At 39.2% G+C, this 18,392-nt stretch overlaps 2 protein-coding genes across 2 annotated transcripts; one reads left to right on the forward strand and one right to left on the reverse strand.

Annotated features, from left to right (window-relative positions):
• The first annotated feature begins 681 nt into the window (after positions 1-681).
• Positions 682-3,472, forward strand: ARMH2 (armadillo like helical domain containing 2). Its single transcript, XM_081522174.1, has 2 exons — positions 682-995; positions 2,961-3,472. The coding sequence occupies exons 1-2, from the start codon at positions 734-736 to the stop codon at positions 3,386-3,388; spliced, it is 690 nt and encodes a 229-aa protein (XP_081378300.1). The 5' UTR covers positions 682-733; the 3' UTR covers positions 3,389-3,472.
• A 4,349-nt stretch (positions 3,473-7,821) lies between these two features.
• On the reverse strand, positions 7,822-17,458 carry GMNN (geminin DNA replication inhibitor). The gene is made up of 7 exons (XM_081522175.1): positions 17,288-17,458; positions 15,423-15,477; positions 13,041-13,118; positions 12,261-12,408; positions 9,868-9,950; positions 9,450-9,560; positions 7,822-8,268 (listed from the first exon to the last, which is right to left on the reverse strand). The coding sequence occupies exons 1-7, from the start codon at positions 17,302-17,304 to the stop codon at positions 8,179-8,181; spliced, it is 582 nt and encodes a 193-aa protein (XP_081378301.1). The 5' UTR covers positions 17,305-17,458; the 3' UTR covers positions 7,822-8,178.
• Positions 17,459-18,392: the final 934 nt, after the last annotated feature.

Raw genomic sequence — 18,392 nt, forward strand, 5'->3', positions numbered from 1 at the left:
GGTGGATATGACAGGGGGACTAATGTACGTTCCCTTTTTCTTTTGGCTGCCCTGGGCTTTTGTTGCTGCATGAAGTCTTTCTCTAGTTGTGGTGTGCAGGCTTCTCATTGTTGCGACTCCCGGTCACGGGCTCAGTAGTTGTGGCACGTGGGCTTAGCTGCCGCACGGCATGTGGAATCTTCCCGGACCAGGGATGGAACCTGTGTCCCCTGCATTGGCAGGCAGATTCTTAACCACCGGACGACCAGGGAAGTCTTGGAAGTTCTTTTTTGACTGCTCCTACTTTCTCAGCAAAATGGGATCAACATAGAAAATCTATGATGTAGAGAAAAACTCTATGTAACAAATAAGCAAAATTGGCATAATATCTATGAAAGATGAGTGGAAAGTTTGACACATTGGAACAGTCAAAGCAGAATGAGCAAGTTCCTAGTAGACATCGCCTAAACAAGGCACAAAGACAGGAACTCACTGAGTGTGTGTTAGGGGAAACCAGTTTAGTTTAAGGTGAGATTCTGTGCACCAGAGAAGTGAATGTAAGCTTGGTTTAGCTGAAGTGCAGAAGGCCTCAATGCCAGGCTGAAGAAAGTTCGGCATACATGGCTCCCTCCCCCACCCCGGGCTTGTGTATTCCATCCCATGGTGTTGCTAAGTGATGAGTTCCAGAGTTCTTGACTGTTCACTTCTGTTACTGCCAGGGATGTGACTGAAGCACCCTTGGCCTTTTCACACAATGGCAAAGACTCAGGCTTATTATGTGCAGTTTTGGACTCAGGTTCTTCAGTATTTCGTGGGGCTATATCACCGCCTCCAGAAATGCTGGAGTGTCGTTAAGGGCTTCTGCACTAAGAAGGAGGAAGAATACATCCCTCCAGCTGAGAGTATTTTTCATAAAGAAAAAATTCTGGCACTTGGCAATATTTTGACAGATAAATCTCTAGCCCTTGAACAGAGAGCTCAAGCTGCCTATAGAATCGGACTGTTGGCCTTTACAGGTACTGATTTAATCAGCGGTACTGATGGAAGTGTTCCACAACCTTTCTGCCTGTTCTAACACTGTCAGTGAGTGAGTCTCCTAACCCTCATCTTAAGAGTCCAATAACATTTCCTTTGCCTAAATTATTGGTCTTTCATCTTTGTACCACCAGATGACTACTAATTACTTTCTCCTCAAGGATCTCATGTTTTAAAAGAATGTGTCCATAAGATATATGACTAATTAGGTAGTTTCTAATTTTTATTCATTAAAATTATATATATATACACACATATACACTGAAATTGCCTAACAAAATTTTTAATATAAAAAAATCAAAGACTATACTGAATTGATTTGTCAACCCTTTTACAGGGAAAAACTCCTTGATATTTTATATTTTATCTTGCAAAAACTGCATTATACAGGCAATAGTGTAGAAAAATCAGTAAGAACTTTAGGCTCTTAAAACAACTATTAATACCAAGAAAGCCAATAGGTGCATTAGTGAAAAACAACTATTAATGTACACTTGGCTAGAAAATTAAGTGGTAAGGGTTGAAATTATATTTAAGGGCCCTTGTGGCTCAGATGGTAAAGAATCTCCCTGCGATGCAGGAGACCTGGGTTCTATCCTTGGGTTGGGAAGATCTCCTAGAGAAGGGAATGGCAACCCACTTGTTTTCTTGCCTGAAGAATTCCATGGACAGAGGAGCCTGGTGTACAGTCCGTGGGGTAGCAAAGAGTCGGACACAACGGAGCAACTAACACAAACCATTTAAAGACACACTGTTCTGTCAAATCCAAACTTGCTTCACTTTTTTTTTTCCTAATAACTGTCAGGATGTGTAAAAAAAGTTTTTATAGACAGCCCTCAAAAACACGTCTCCTAATTAGAAGCTGTTGTTGGTAGCTGTTAGTGTCATTGGTAGATTATTTTTTAAATGGAAAAATGAATTATTTTGATGCCGTTTGATAGACTACTTCTACAGAATGGTGTCCATGAGAGAAAACATTTACTGTTTACAAGGATCAATGGGCCCTAAGGTGCCAGAATGATTAAGAACCACTAGCACAGGACCAGAGAGAAGACAGAAACTCAGGAGAATGCCCATGTGCAGGAGGATAAATCATAACCACCAATGAGGCGGGCTCAGTTCACTATAGAGCTGTGGTCATCATTGGGGGTAAGAGTTAGCTAACGATAAACGGATGAGAATCCTTTAATTTCATGTGGGGAACAACGAAAAGGGCTCACGCCAGCTTTTCGCTAACATTTGACATCAAAGAGAAAATTCTTAAGACCATGAAACTGGTAGTACAAATAAGAGAAATCCAAGCCAGGTCAAAACTCCAGTGGCTAGAATCCAGACAACCGTACCTGCCGCTCCTCACTATCTAAATTGTCTTCATCAGTGCCTTCTTACCTATGACCTTCTCAGAGTTCAAGATTTGAACTAGGAAGATCTGGGGTTCAGGTATAGGATGGGAGTAGAGTCAAGGACCAGGTTGGCCCCAGATCTGCAAGAGTTGGGCTAAGAAAAGCGTTAAGAACAGGACAATGATGGACAACTCGGGAAAAACCTCTCTTGCCAGTTAGACCCTGACCTTGCAGCTCAGCCTGTTGGTTTTTCCTCTGTTTGCTCTAATGTTCTGGTACTTTCTTCAAGCACTGAAGACAGAGAGTCAGGAATGAAACCATGAGGGAGATCTGCAAGGTGAACACAGCCAGGCTTTCTTCATCTTGCAATACTGACAGGTGCCTGATGAAGGAACCAGGGAGGAGCTTTGAGCAGGCAGGGACCTCCCAGTGCTCTTCACGTAACCCCACACTGATCAACGTACACTTTCACAATTTCAGAGCAGCACATGGAGTTTGGAGTGGCGGGGGAGAGGAAAACTGAGTGTGAACACAGGAGTGCTCATGTCACTAGCTACTAGACCTATCAAATACTTCTGGAAATGCAAATGCTTTGTTTTACAGGAGGACCCACTGCTGGCAATTTTGCAGCTGAGTACATGAAAGAAGTAGCTCGCTTGTTGCAAAATTACGAGATGGCACCAAAAATAAAGATCCTGCTGCTCCAGAGTATCGCATCTTGGTGTTACTTAAACCCTGTCAACCAGAGAAGAGCCAAACATTGGCAGTTTATTCCTATTCTCGTTGATCTTTTTGATAACACACTTGAGTCTACTATGAAAAGTGAAAGAAACAGCAGCCTCCTGGTTAAATTTTGGGGTTGCTATGTTCTCTCTGTCATGACATGCAATAACTTGCCTTGTATGCAGGAGCTTAAAGACTGCAGTTCTCTGAAATATCACTTGCAAATATTGGCCAGTGAGAACTGGTCTGGATGGCCCGAGAATTTTGCAGAGGTGCTATATTTCCTCATTGGTTTTCACAGGCATTAATTTCTCTAAATCCAGCTACGATGCCACTGTCTGCACCCCACTGTATTATCCTGGAAAACTGAAATAAATAACAAGAGCTGGTAAGATTATTCTTCAGCGTTTTCTTTTAGGTGGTTGAAAAACTCTATATTCATTTTCAACATTATTGTGATTGACCAAACTTATGAAAAGCACCCCTGTTGAAATAACCTTATAAAAATTAAGTTTATAAAATGAGAATTCACTGGAAGACACATTACCTATGTAACTGTTAGAAGCAGTGGTGTTTGGGGGAGTTATTGATGACATTTAGCTAAGGTACTCAGAAATGCCAAATCCAAACCCAACTCACAGCCACAACGGATGCTACAGTGGATGTAGATGGATGCTGTTGCCCCACCCATATGCATCCTTGCATTGTCTCAGTGCCAGCGTTCCAGGTGCCACATCCTTGGCTGAGGCTGTGTTTGGCTTTCAGACATGATCTTACTGCACATCAGGCTGACCAGGAGTTCGGGGGAACTCACACTTGATGGGAGCAGTGCTCACCTCCAATGGCCCAGCTCTGGACAGATGGAGTATTATGTGTACAGATACCCAAAGAACAGCCTAAAGCTCTTGGATTTTTCACCGTCCAAATTTTGTTAGAATATACGTAAAAGAAAACTTGCACTTGCATACTGTCCAGCCTCATCAAAAGCTTTGTCACAAAAAATATCTACGAAAAAGCACTTAAAGGATTTGTAGCTTTTTGTGTCTCTAACTACCCTAATATTTGCCTCTAGCTTAAATTGGAGCCATCAAGAGATTGAACTGAATACTTTCGTCTTTCAGACATGCCTTGACTAAACTTAGTGTCATGCTTTCACTTTCCGCTGAGGGGCCTGGAGAAAGTGTAGGTCGGTGATCTTTATTACAGGAATGTTGTTAGGGATGCTCTTCCCACCATGTGGATTCATGAGGCTCCCTGGGGAAATTGTCTCAAAACTTAAAACATGAAAAGCTGTGCTCTGCTGAGCCACTGTACCTTTTCAACCTTTGTGGACTTTGTGAAGTGTGTAACTCAGTTTCTCAAACTAGAACTGTTTATAGATTAGGGTTGGAAATCAGAAGCCCCATTTAGAAACTGTGTCACAGAAATACATACTCCTTTTCCTATTTGGAACCAGTCTGTTGCTCCATGTCCAGTTCTAACTGTTGCTTCCTGGCCTGCATACAGATTTCTCAAGAGGCAGGTCAGATGGTCTGGTATTCCCATCTCTTTCAGAATTTTCCAGTTTATTGTGATCCACAGTCAAAGGCTTTGGCATAGTCAATAAAGCAGAAATAGATGTTTTTCTGGAACTCTCCTGCTTTTTCGATGATCCAGCGGATATTGGCAATTTGATCTCTGGTTCCTCTGCCTTTTCTAAAACCAGCTTGAACATCTGGAAGTTCACGGTTCACGTATTGCTGAAGCCTGGCTTGGAGAATTTTGAGCATTCCTTTACTAGCGTGTGAGATGAGTGCGATTGTGCGATAGTTTGAGCATTCTTTGGCATTGCTTTTCTTTGGGATTGGAATGAAAACTGACCTTTTCCAGTCCTGTGGCCACTGCTGAGTTTTCCAAATTTGCTGGCATATCGAGTGCAGCACTTTCACAGCATCATCTTTCAGGATTTGAATTAGCTCAACTGGAATACCATCACCTCCACTAGCTTTGTTCATAGTGATGCTTTCTAAGGCCCACTTGACTTCACGTTCCAGGATGTCTGGCTCTAGGTGAGTGATCACACCATCGTGATTATCTTGGTCGTGAAGATCTTTTTTGTACTGTTCTTCTGTGTATTATTGCCACCTCTTCTTAATATCTTCTGCTTCTGTTAGGTCCATACCATTTCTGTCCTTTATTGAGCCTATCTTTGCATGAAATGTTCCTTTGGTATCTCTAATTTTCTTGAAGAGATCTCTAGTCTTTCCCAATCTGTTGTTTCCCTCTATTTCTTTGCACTGATCACTGAGGAAGGCTTTCTTATCTCTCCTTGCTATTCTTTGGAACTCTGCATTCAGATGGGAATATCTTTCCTTTTTTTCTTTGCTTTTCGCTTCTCTTCCCATCTAGCTCTAAGGCCCCCCTCAGACAGCCATTTTGCTTTTCGGCATTTCTTTTCCATGGGGATGGTCTTGATCCCTGTCTCCTGTACAGTGTCACGAACCTCTGTCCATAGTTCACCAGGCACTCTATCAGATCTAGTCCCTTAAATCTATTTGTCACTTCTACTGTATACTCATAAGGGATTTGATCTAGGTCATACCTGAATGGACTAGTGGTTTTCCCTACTTTCTTCAATTTGTCTTAATTTGGCAATAAGCAGTATCTCACTGCAGTTTAATTTGCACTTCCCTAATGACTAATAATGCCATCTTTCCACATGCTTGTTTGCTATCTGTACATATGCTCTCCAAGTGTCCAAAGCTTTCCTGCATTTAAAAAAAAAGGTTGTCTATCTAGCTAATGAGTTTTAAGTTCTTTATAGATAGAAATCCTTTGTTGGGTATGTTTTACAAGTATTTTCTCCCAGTCTGTGGCTTGTCTTTTCATTCTCTTAAGTCTTTCAAAGGGAATTTTATTTTTATGCAATCTGATTTATGGTATAATTAGTGATGTGTCCTTTTGTCCATTTGGAAAATCTTTACCAAATCTGAGGTCACTAAAATTTTCTATTTTCTTCTAAATTAATAGTTTTAGCTCTGACATTAAACTTTAAAATCCTTAATTCCCTCCTCTTTTGCTCCCTGCTACCAAATCCTAGCAATCCATCTTTGACATTTTCCAGAAATACTTTCTATTTGCCAAGTCACCCTATTCTACTTAGCTCTCCTCTTTACCATTCTAACCTCCTCTGATTTCCCTCTCCCTCTAATCAAGAATCTCCGTCTTTTTAAAAATTATTTTTATTGTGGTAAAACAATGTAAAATTTATCTATTCTTCCTCAATCCTATCTTTGGGCTAATAGACCAAATCTGAAATATACAGAGCAGCACTATAATACAGCAGCACTGACCTCACATGGCTCTTTAAATATAAATTAAAATTGACTGAACTGTTACTTCCTCATTCATACAGCCACATTTGGTACTCAAGGTTCAGTTCAGTCGCTCATTCGTGTCCGACTCTTTGCGACCCCATGAACTGCAGCACGCCAGGCCTCCCTGTCCATCACCAACTCCCGGAGTTCACCCAAACTCCTGTCCACTGAGTCGGTGATGCCATCCAACCATCTCATCCTTTGTCATCCCCTTCTCCTCCTGCCCTCAATCTTTCCTATCATCAGGGTCTTTTCAAATGAGTCAGCCCTTCGCATCAGGTGGCCCAAGTATTGGAGTTTCAGCTTCAACATCAGTCTTTCCAATACCTGGGTATTATACTGGACAACTCAGTTCCAGCACCCCAGAAAACTTTTTGGACAATGCTGCTACAGGTTAGTAACTTTCCATTATTTAAAAGTTTTAGTCCTCACAAAAACAGAGGTGGACTTTACCTCAATATTAGAGATAAGAAAATTGGAGTTCTACAAGAATAACATGCCTAAAGTAATCCTTAAGAGCTTGACATTGCTCTTTATTGTCAATTTACACGAAGTTGCTTGTACGCTGTCCACAGAACTTACTCAATCCCAATGCTGTATACTTCTCAATTTCCCTTTTGTTCTTTTCTTCCTTCAAAACAGTACATCCTTCATTTCACCCTCTTACTTCAATATGCATACTTTGTCTACACCAGTAATGTGAAATGTGTGAACAGAAAGTTTCAGAACCCTTAGCTATAACTGCGTCTCTTCATCTGCTCCACCCTCTGCTTCTCTAGAGGACCACCACCACCACCACCCCAACATTTTAAGCTTCCAAGAAAAGTATGATCCTACCAGCCAATTGAGGCTTCTCATGGCTAATCAGATTCTCCTGGGGAACTTTCGGATCTCTAGATGTTCACACTCCTACTTGGTCCTATTACCGGGGCTTGGGGTCTGGAAATCAAATTTCCCTCCAGTTGAGCTTGAGGTGCAACCAGGTTTATGAGGGAAAACCTCAGCTATCTCAGTCTAAAGAGGGAGAAGTCATTTTCCCTTGTTTTCCTCCAAGCTGGTTAGCAGAACACTCTGGAGAAGGCAATGGCGGCCCACTCCAGCACTCTTGCCTGGAAAATCCCATGGATGGAGGAGCCTGGTAGGCTGCAGCACATGGGGTCGCTAGGAGTCAGAAACAACTGAGCGACTTCACTTTCACTTTTCACTTCCAAGCATTGGAGATGGCAACCCACTCCAGTGTTCTTGCCTGGAGAATCCCAGGGATGGCGGAGACTGGTGGGCTGCCGTCTATGGGGTCGCACAGAGTCGGACACGACTGAAGCAACTTAGCAGCAGCAGCAGCAGAACAGAAAGGAAACGAAACAAAAAGCACAGAAATAGACAAATTTTCTACACAGACTCTTTATACTTCATTCTTCCAAGATACACACAAAACTCAACAGAATGAAGTTTATTTATCATATACACAAGTCATGTCTGACAACTGAGAAAATGCTATTTACACAAAACACCACAGATTAAAAATACATAGTATTTGTATTTTAATACAATAATAGGGTTCCAGGATACAAACAAGCAAGTCTGGTAACAAGTTTTCATTATAAAGTTATTTGTTCTGCTACAAAGAACTACAGTGGAGGTAAACTTTGGCAGTTACTGAATTTCATATACTCCGTTTTACGTCTGTAGAGGAAGAGACAACTTCTTCAGCACATGTACCACCAATTTCTGAGTCTTCTACTTCACTCAGAATCCTCAGCAGTTGCCTGTTCAGGATCAAATTCCTGACTATACGATGATTCAAGGTTATCCAGAGGTTCATGACTCAGCCTCTTTTAAAGAATAAACCAATAATTTATTTTAAAAACTTTACAATCCAAGTCCATTATTACTATGCTGATATAAGGAACCCTCAATGTTGTAATGAGGTTTCATTTCATGTCTCTACTAAATTCACTTACAAGCAGTAAAGTGTTATATCGAAGTGCTAACCATATTAGATCCTATTTCTGCAAAGTCAGTGTTTACAAATTTGCTTATTTTTAAGTACTGAGATGCTTTCAGAATACAATTCAGACCAGTACTTCTCAAACTACAGTAAAGGACCAGTTTCCTAATTTTTCATCTGCTTTAGACCAATACTCCCACAGCAGTTAAGAGAGCTACTACAGAAAACTTTATTCTGTCATGGTGCTAAAATGTAAGGCAGAAATTTAGTACAAGAAAAGTTTTGATTTGAAAAACTTCCTTCCTAACCACAAGATGATTTTTTGCAGACATGAATAAATTTAAGACCTAGTTTTTAAGACTAGTAAAGTTAAGAGACATCAGGTTAATACTTATAAACACATTAGTTACTTCCAAATTTTAAAAAAAGTCAGATAAGATGACCAAAGTTATTCAGTACACCAATTATTAATACCAGTTTTATAAGTGCCAGTCATGTCTTATTGGCATTATAGTTAAATAAAAACTGTGTATGTCTGCATGTATATATATGTATGTATAACCGATTCACTCCGCTGTATAACTGATTCACTCTGCTGTATACCTGAAACTAACACAACACTATTAATCAACCATACTCCAATAAAAATTTTTTTAAAAAGGCCTGTCTGAAAATTTGACACCTGTGAAATATAATAAATTCCCTATATTTTTCAGATATAATTCCTTTTTATATCTCTACAAGGAAACAGGTGTTCTTTTGTTTCATAATAATAAACAATAGCATCTAACAGTTATTGGGTTCTCACTATATACAGGCAGTTCTCTCAATTTTCTCCCTATTATGACTCATTATTCTCACAGGAAGCCTATAAAGTAGGCACTATTACTCCCATTTTATAGATGAGGAAAATGGAGCCCTGACAGGATAAACAACCTGCTTAACTCTAACTTAATGGCACTCGGCAGGGAGCTAGGACTCAAATCAGGAGAGCTGATCCTAGAGCCCAAACACTTTCTGATCACACTACCTGACTCTGAGTCAGGTGAAGGTTAAGACACCTACCTCTATCATCTCTGCCATATACTGGACATGTTCCGCTACTTCTGCCAGTTCCTGATTCTCCTCCTTCAGGCGGGCAATTTCATTGTCCTTTTGTTCAATCTCTTTATGAAGCTATGTGACATAAACCAAAATACTTCAATATCTCACAGATTTGTAACGCTGTAAACCAAATCATATGCCTCCATATGCCTCCAAGTATACAACTGACAGACACATTTAGGACAAAGTTCCTAACAAAGGAGCTGTCCTTGGCGCTCAACACAATAGGCTTCTTTCTGTGTAACAGTTCTGCCTAATTAAACCTTTATTAGGCCAACATTAAATCTGATTTATATTGCTCTAGTAAAATATCTTACACAGCAGAAGTAAAATGATCCCGGAATGTTTAAAAATGTCACAAATTATATTCAGTACATACTTTCTCATTTTCCTTAAGTGCCTCATAGAGAGCCTTCCTCCGTTTTTCTGCCACTTCTTTCCAATATTGAGGGGATGGATTTTCTAAAATAAACCAATGTTTTACAGTGTAACTTTGGAAATCATTACTGTTTATATATACTGCTGTAAAAACCCAGTAACTTTTTGTCTATTAAAAAAAAAAATTAGTCTTACTCAGTACTTAGTAATACCATTTTTAAAAAGATTAAAGTTAGAAAGCCAAATCAGTTTTTTCTCTTATTTTCCCCAACGTTTTTAAGATTTTCAATCTTTCAAAACAATTCCAACACAAGTACAATACACATATAACTTTCATCTTGATTGTTAAAGGTTGTTTGCTGCATTTGCTATGTGTCTTCATATTTTTTTTTGTTTAACAGTGACATTTGTGAAAAGTCCAGATCAGTTATTTTTACATTACCCTTAAATTTGGATTTGTCCATTTTCATTATTAGGTTCAAGCTATACATGTTGGCAAGGACACTGTGTAAATATGTTATATCCTTCCCAGTGTACCACTGAAGAAACACATACTAATTTGTCACAATCCTAGTTTGTCACAATCCTAGAGATGTTATATTCAATCGCTTAAGATGATTTCTCCCTTGTAAAGACACTTTTTTTCTTCAGTAACAAGTAAATGATCTATGGAGTAAAATTTTTGAGTCTGTGGTGTTAATATTCAGTTCCCTAACAACCTTTCATCCATCTTTAGTTCCACCAATATTTCTTAAATCTACTGTTTCTATGGTGGATGAAAAAGTAGGGATTTTCCATTTATGTAGCTCCTTCAACATTCAGTAGTTGGCGTTATTCTGTCAAAGAACATCCCCTACCCCAATTCAGAAGAAAATTACCAGTATGGATTCATGTACTCTTTTTAATTCAGTGTATTATAATCCATTTTTGTCATCATTCATTTTGATGCTCAAACTTTTCCTAATTTAGCCAAGGGGATCCCTTAAAGCAGTCTCCTTATCCGTTTAACCCCTGCATCAGTTGTTGATTTTCTAACACGAGAGATTTCTTGTGCTTTCTAACACAAGAGATTATAAGCTCACTCTATAGTGAGCTTGCCCCAGTCCTGGAAGCAGCCATTTCTCCAGGGAGCTTTAGTGGAGAATAATGTTTACAAACCAAGAACTGGATGTGATTGTGCTTCTTGTTATTTAGGTGCTATTGTTTCTGGGCTCTTTCACTGGCAGAGTTAGATTCTTTAAAAAAAAAAAAACACATCAGTTCATACCAACACTCCCAATTCCGGTTCCACAACAGAGTTCTTCCTTTCCTTCCCCATTACATATTGTATCTCCCTTCACTATACCATGAACCCAACCATATCAACATATTACCCATTTGCTCAATCCTAAAATATACTCAAATTTCCGCCATAACTGCTACTATAGCAATACCACTAACAGCAAAAATTAAATTCAAGATTTCTTTGTAGTTCTTTTAGTCCTCACAGTATATCCCACTGAGGGTGTATAGTCAAGAGTTCTGTGTTCAAGTTATATGGATTAATTTTTTTCTATGTGGTTATGATAGCAATACGATGTATAGTTGAGTTGTTTATTTCCATATTTAACTTTAGCTATTACTTCCTATCAATCTTCATTAATTTTAGCCAAATCAGATGAATGTCACAAATCCTGTTGTTTATTTTACATTATTACTAGAACTTCTTTATTTGTATGTAATCAACCTTTCTTAATTTTGCCTAAAAAACCCACTATCTACTTATTTTTCCCCCACTGTCATTCAGGCAACTCAAAATGAGCCCAGATCACTTTAATCTTGGGTAAGACCATTAACTTCTCCAGGTTTCAAGTTTTTTCCTCCGTAATAATATCCAATGACTCACTACTAGAATAGAAGTAATCACCTTCCATAATACTTATAAAACCTCACTAGCTTCCTTTTCTGAGTTCCACTGCCATTCCATTAACATCAGTCGTTATCATAGGCACATGCTTCTCAACTTATCTTCACTCCTCCTATTGTTCCCTTATATCATTCTCCTGGTATCTTTTCTTCAAGTTCCTCTCCGCAAATTCATCCTCTAGACACTTTTCTTCTGAAGAGACTATTTCTAAGTCTTACATGTCCAATATCAAAGCTGCCAGATTATTCAGTATCCTTTCCTTTAATATTTCACCCATATATGGATCTTACCAAACCATAGGACCTGTCTAAATTTACATTTTATATATTTCCAACCATAAGAAATTTTAAATTATCAAAAACATTAAAGCAAAATATTTTAATATTTTAAAAAGCTGTGGGCAGAATTCATAACAACAAATAATAGTTACCCTTAGTATAATTTAAATTTTTAAGATAAAAGCTGCATATATACATATTTTTTGGTACCTGTAATCATAAGATCAAATGCTTCTTGGCTGACTCCTCCAAGAGTTTTATTTTTACTATGTTCTGGGTCAGTAACAACTCCAGAGCTGGAAGTCTTAGATATTAACTGGTCATTCCAATGTTTCTGTTTGGACAAGCCTTTAACCAACTATAATGAAAATATGTACATCAGTCATTTTGTTTAATGAACAAGAAAGCTGAATAGCTTTGTCTCTTTTGAATTAAAACTATAGCATTCATCTCTCTTTTTGATATCTTTGGCTCTTTTAAGAAATTATAAATTCAAAACTCTACAAAAATGTATAGTCATATTTTAGCAATTTTATTTACAGCAATTATTTTAGATTAGACTTGGGTCGGTCTAAGGCTTAGCTGAATTCATTTCATTACTTAAATAATTCACTACCGTGGGAAGGCATGATTTTCAACCCATAGAAGTCTAGAAACCCTCATCCATGATTTCATCATCTATATACAAGGGTAAATGATTGAATCTAACATTTTATTCTTAAAAAAAAAAAGAGAAAGAAATCAAACATTATGCCTATAGGTAAACTCATAATTTATTATCCCAGTTCTACTACAGATATTCATACCAACTTTCAACTTCCTAAACTGAAATTAAAACAAAAACCACTTCTGTGGGGAATATGCAATTGTCATCCTTAAATTATTTCCAAGTTTCAATGATTTAGGTATTTCTGACCAAGTAAGTCTTTGAAATGTTTTTAATGTAAGTGCAGTATCATCTGTACCCCATTCTAGCTCAACAATACACACCTCATTTTCTCTTCCAACTAGAGATCCAGCCGTAGAAGGCTGAATCATCTTCAGAGTTCTTCTTGGAACAGGACTACTCTGAAAGTCAACATAATAAATTACCTGATTACTAAGTTACTATATGGACTGTTACTATCTTATTCCTACTATAATTTACAAAAAACAAAACAACCCAAAGGATGCTAATGTTTGATATGGTATATAATTTTATAAAATTACACATGGTTTGATCAACTAGCAAACTTATTATTACCCTAAAATTCTAATAAAGTTTGAAGAAACTCTAAAAATAAATCATATTACTCAAACTTGACACAAACAAGTCACTCTTCAGTCCCTCTTCGCTCTTCTCCCATTTCAATATGTTCTTGCTACAGTCAGTCATTTGTTTAGTTAAAACAAAAATATGATATTTTTAAGTTCTAATACTTCATATATGATGAAATTCCAGCATACCAGAAACATCTGTATTCTGTCTTATAAAAAAAGATCTTCCACACAGAAACTAGAAATGTACCAAATACCATTACATTTATGGCAGACACCCACAAAGGGGGTAAATTGGAGGAAAGGGTTAATTATTTACACTGCAAAATATTTCTCTCCCCTAATCAAAAGGATTCCTCTCAGGCTTTCTTTAAATTGTGAATATCCCCTAACATATTTATATGAATTCACCAAAAGAATATAATTTTAAGAACATTACACATGTAAGAAGACCTGCTTCTCCCCCTCAACCTTTACCTGAGTACAGAAGCAGTTTGCTTCAAGACCATTCATTAGCAGACAGCAAAAATGTCAATGCTTGAGGCATACTGGAACTCCAAATTGCCCAAGCTATTGTTTCGGGAAAAAAATTGCCTTCCTTGTAATATGTAAATACCTTCCTTTATATTTCCTGATCAAAAAGATCTCTCTACTACATTTGCAAAAAATCATTAGTTATACTGCCACCATGGGATAGCAAACAACAGTGAATACTCAAACAAAGTTAGTAAGAACATGACACCAAAGCAGCGTGAGAAAGTTACCGATTCCACACTGCACTTCACAGGACTAGAGCTCACCTTTCCCACGGTAAAGTTTCTACTGCTGATTATTATCTCACTATTGAACTGAAGAACAAATGCTGGCTACTGTGAGAACAAATGTTACACCAACATTTCAGATACAATTTAGATTAGTCAACAGTCTCCAGACAAACAGAAGAAAATACAACTTTGAAACCTTTTAATAATAGGAGATGTTAATTTATTTAAATGCTTGCTACTAAGATAAATGACTGAAATACTAAATGACCATTTCCAAGATTTAACTTTCACAACTGTAAGCTTTATAGCATCCAGCCACCCAAATGTAATTGTTGATGCTAAATAACTCACCCAACATCACAGTTTTGGAGGCAGAACCAAGCAGAATCCAGGTCCTTTTATATCCCAGATAGTTGTACTATAGCTACTAAACATTAGACTTCTCTTTAAATGTTAGACTCTGCTGGAATTATATAAATTATTTGTCTGGGATTTGATTCAAAATAATTCAGTGGAAGAAAGAGGGAGTGAATAGAGATGGAGATGAAATAAGACTTGCCATATACTGATAGTCGGACATGACTGAGCGACTGAACTGAACTGATATACTGATAATTGCTGAAAATGGGGGAAGTAAATTGAGATCATATTACTATTTTTTAATATTTTCTTAATAAAAAGGTTAAAAACACACACATACAAAGCACAATTGGAAGATGTTATGACCCTTTATGGCAGATGATGGAATCAAATTCACATATTATCAGTACAAACTATTATTCAAGAAAAATAATGTAAGGAAGATACTAAGGTAAGGTAATAATGCAAAATGTCTCTGTGATCAAAGATCTAATCTGAATATACACACAAAGGATTTTAATAAAACCATCTCATGAAATGTAGTAAGAGTAAAAACAAAGGAATAAAAGTCTTGTATACAGAAAACCCTAAGGAATTTACTAAAGAAAAACTATTACAACTAATAAACAAGTTCAGCAAGGTTGAAAGAAACAAGATCAAGATACAAAAGTCAACTGCATTTCTATATAGCAGCAATGACCACACCAAAAATTTAATTAGGAAACGATTCCAGCTACAATAGCATTAAAAAAAACAAAGTACTTAGACCTAAATAAATGGAAAAACATCCTATGTACCTGGATCACGAAACTTAATATTCAACCATAATTCATTTTTAAACTGTCCTCTATTGTTACTTGCCCCTCAGACTCATAATTTAGTTAAGTCAAGGTTCACAGAAATTATAGCCAAGTTAAATTTGACCAAATTATGTCAAAAAACATCTACCTGTCTGCTTTCTACAACAGCTGAAAGTGATTGCATCACATACCTTTACATTCTCTTGGAGTCCTTGTTTCTGCTTCATACTGTGACTCATTACAAACCTGATGAAAAACAGAAGACTAGCAATTCAAAGACAGAATAATCTGCACCAGAAAGTGACATTTAGTTTTTTGTTCAAAGTACAATTGTAAAAATTAAAATTAAAAAATCATAACGATAAAAAAGATGTAATCTTTTCTCACTGTGCCCAAACTCAGCCCTGTCAATGACAAGTGACTAAAGCTAATGACTCTTAATATTTCTACTTTATACATACACACACACACACACACACACACACACAATAATTCTGGCTGGTAAAATTTTGTTACATATGAGAAAATATGTATTCTAAGCAAATTTACAAAACATGATGGTGTTCTGGATTAAATGCAGGGCTCTCAAAGATCTGAAAAATGGTCAGTGGGAAAAGTAAAACACAGACATTCGGGTATGATCAGGTCAAGAACAGCATCCTAACTTTGCTGTTTCAAAGACAGATTTAAGCTATAATAAACTTGGCTCTGGTAACCAGCAATAACTTAATACTGACTTAATATCTAATCAAATAAGATTACGCATTTCCATGTGAAGGTAATGTTTAACCATTAACTGAGGCGCTGATGGATGCAAAGAAAAGGTAGACAAAGAAAGGGCTATGCAATCTTATTAACCAGAACACTGGGCTCCACTCACTCCAAACCCAAATTTGAACTCAGCCATCTCTCTTCTCTCATCTTCTCTCATACAGATCTCACTGATTTCTGTAGCTATGTCTTTCTTTACTCAGTGCAGGGACTTCTAAACTTTGACTATGACCCATCCCATATGAATACACTTTATGCTGTGTGCTAGCACACACAAACGCAATCAAAAAAGCTTAGGAAAGAAGTCCAATGGTGTTACGCATCCTATTTTCTAGTTTGTTTAATGTTAAGCAAATGCTGGTCGGGCTGAGCCAGGGCAGTGGCTTTCAAACTGCGGGTCGCAGCCTGGGATTCCAAAATCACTTAGTGGGTGTTTAAAACATCCAAGTGTATGGCATAGGAGGAATAAATACTGCTTCCTGAAGGTTCTAATTTCGCTGAGGAATGAGTCCTAAATTGCGATGTAAAAAATGTGATTTAGTACATGTCATGATTTAAACAGTTGAAAGCCACGGGTCAAACCTAACTCTTCACTTGCTCATTGCACTCCCGCCGACATCCTTACTTTTTCTTACCTAGTTATTTTAAACAACTAGATTGAAAACTCTGGCACAGGACTGAGTCCAAGGAAATATTTATAAACTGATGAAACCAAGTGTCACCACGTTCATTTTTTCTTTAAATGAGCAGACGCAGGATTCAGGGATCTTCTCCCATAAGCCCAGTTAGCGGACCATCATGGAGGCTCAGTGGTTAAGAAACAGCCTGTCAATGCAGGAGACGAGGGTTCGATCCCTGGGTCGGGAAGATCCCCTTGGAGAAGGAAATGGCAACGCACTCCAGTATTCTTGCCTGGGAAATCTCATGGACAGAGGAGCCTGGCAGGCTACAGTCGTGAAGTCGGACGTGACTTAGCGACTAGACAACAACAATGGATTTCCACTAGTTAATTCCTGGTCATGAGGACGGATGATGTTCCTCTTGACCAGGTACACCCACGCTGATGCCCTCACACCAACCAGCTGCACAGACACCGCCCCGCCACCCCGCCAGTTTGTCCTCGGGACAGAGACCCAGAAGCCAAACAAGAGGCACAAGGTTCAGCGCGCCGGGGCTCTCCCACCCATGGGCGCGCCTCCGGGACGGGGCCCGCCAGCCAATAGTGAACGCGGACGGGAAAGCGCGCCAAAACCGACCTAACTAATGGGACCGGGTGCAGTCTCACCTCTCCCCCGCTCCCATCCCCACCCCGCGACCGTTTAACTGCCTCTTCACCCCGACCCCGACAGTGGCCAGGCAGTCGTCAGAGAAATACGCGACTTCTGGCCGGCGGCGACCCAAAGAGGCCTCATCTGGCAACCCTGCGGACCCCCTACAGCCACCCCTCTCACACTTACCGGATGGAAGCGTGCAGTCCTCGTAGCGAACTCAGGAAGTTGTGACCGCTGCTCCTCGCGCGGGGTTCACAGCCAACCCACGTTTGGACCGGCAGCCGCTGGAGTGCGAGCGCGCGCTACTGTGAAAACACGGGAACTCTTCCCGCCGGCCCTGGACGAACACGTAACCGTCTGACGCTGGACGTAGGGCGGAACTATCGGAATCCGACGAATCGCCTTTCGCCTCCGCCAGCTTCGGCTCCGCCCCTTCCTGCGCCTGCGTACTGGGCGTGGTGTGTATTTGGGCCCGGATGGTTTCTGGGGCCCGGATTCTGTCCTGTGGTCCCACTTTCCGTTGAAAATGAATGCTTTTTTTTTTTGCCCCCGCTAGATGTAAACACCGAGAGAACAAAGTATTGTATGTGTTGTACGGCTTATTTTTCTGAAAATTCTTGTTCCGCGGCCCCCTTACTGTATTAAGCTTTTATATTTTGGCTTATTTACGTTGACTAAATTGTGGTGCCCTAGTTCCCTTGTGGCTCAGTTGGTAAAGAATCCGCCCGCAATGCGGGAGAACTGGGTTCCATCACTGGGTTGGGAAGATCCCCTGGAGAATGGAAAGGCTACCCACGCCAGTATTCTGGCCTAGAGAATCTCATGTACTGTATAGTCCGTGGGGTCGCAAAGAGTCGGACACGACTCAGCGACTTTGACTTCCCTTCACTTCGGTAGTACTAGAAGGCCTAATCCTGCCACAAGCCCGTTAACTGAGCGCCTGGAGGTACCAGTACTGTTCTAGGCGCCGGAATACAGCTGCCATTGCAGTTTGAAGGAGCCGGAAAACCTTAATAGTTTTTGTTGTTTAGTTGCTCAATTGTGTCTGAATCTTTACAACCCCATGGACCGTAGGCCCCCATGCTCCTCTATCCTTGAGTTTTTGCAGGCAAGAATACT

Source organism: Giraffa tippelskirchi, chromosome 8, assembly GCF_054371585.1.
Source record: "Giraffa tippelskirchi isolate mGirTip1 chromosome 8, T2T-mGirTip1v1.2.pri, whole genome shotgun sequence".
In the NCBI taxonomy this organism is placed as follows: domain Eukaryota; kingdom Metazoa; phylum Chordata; class Mammalia; order Artiodactyla; family Giraffidae; genus Giraffa; species Giraffa tippelskirchi.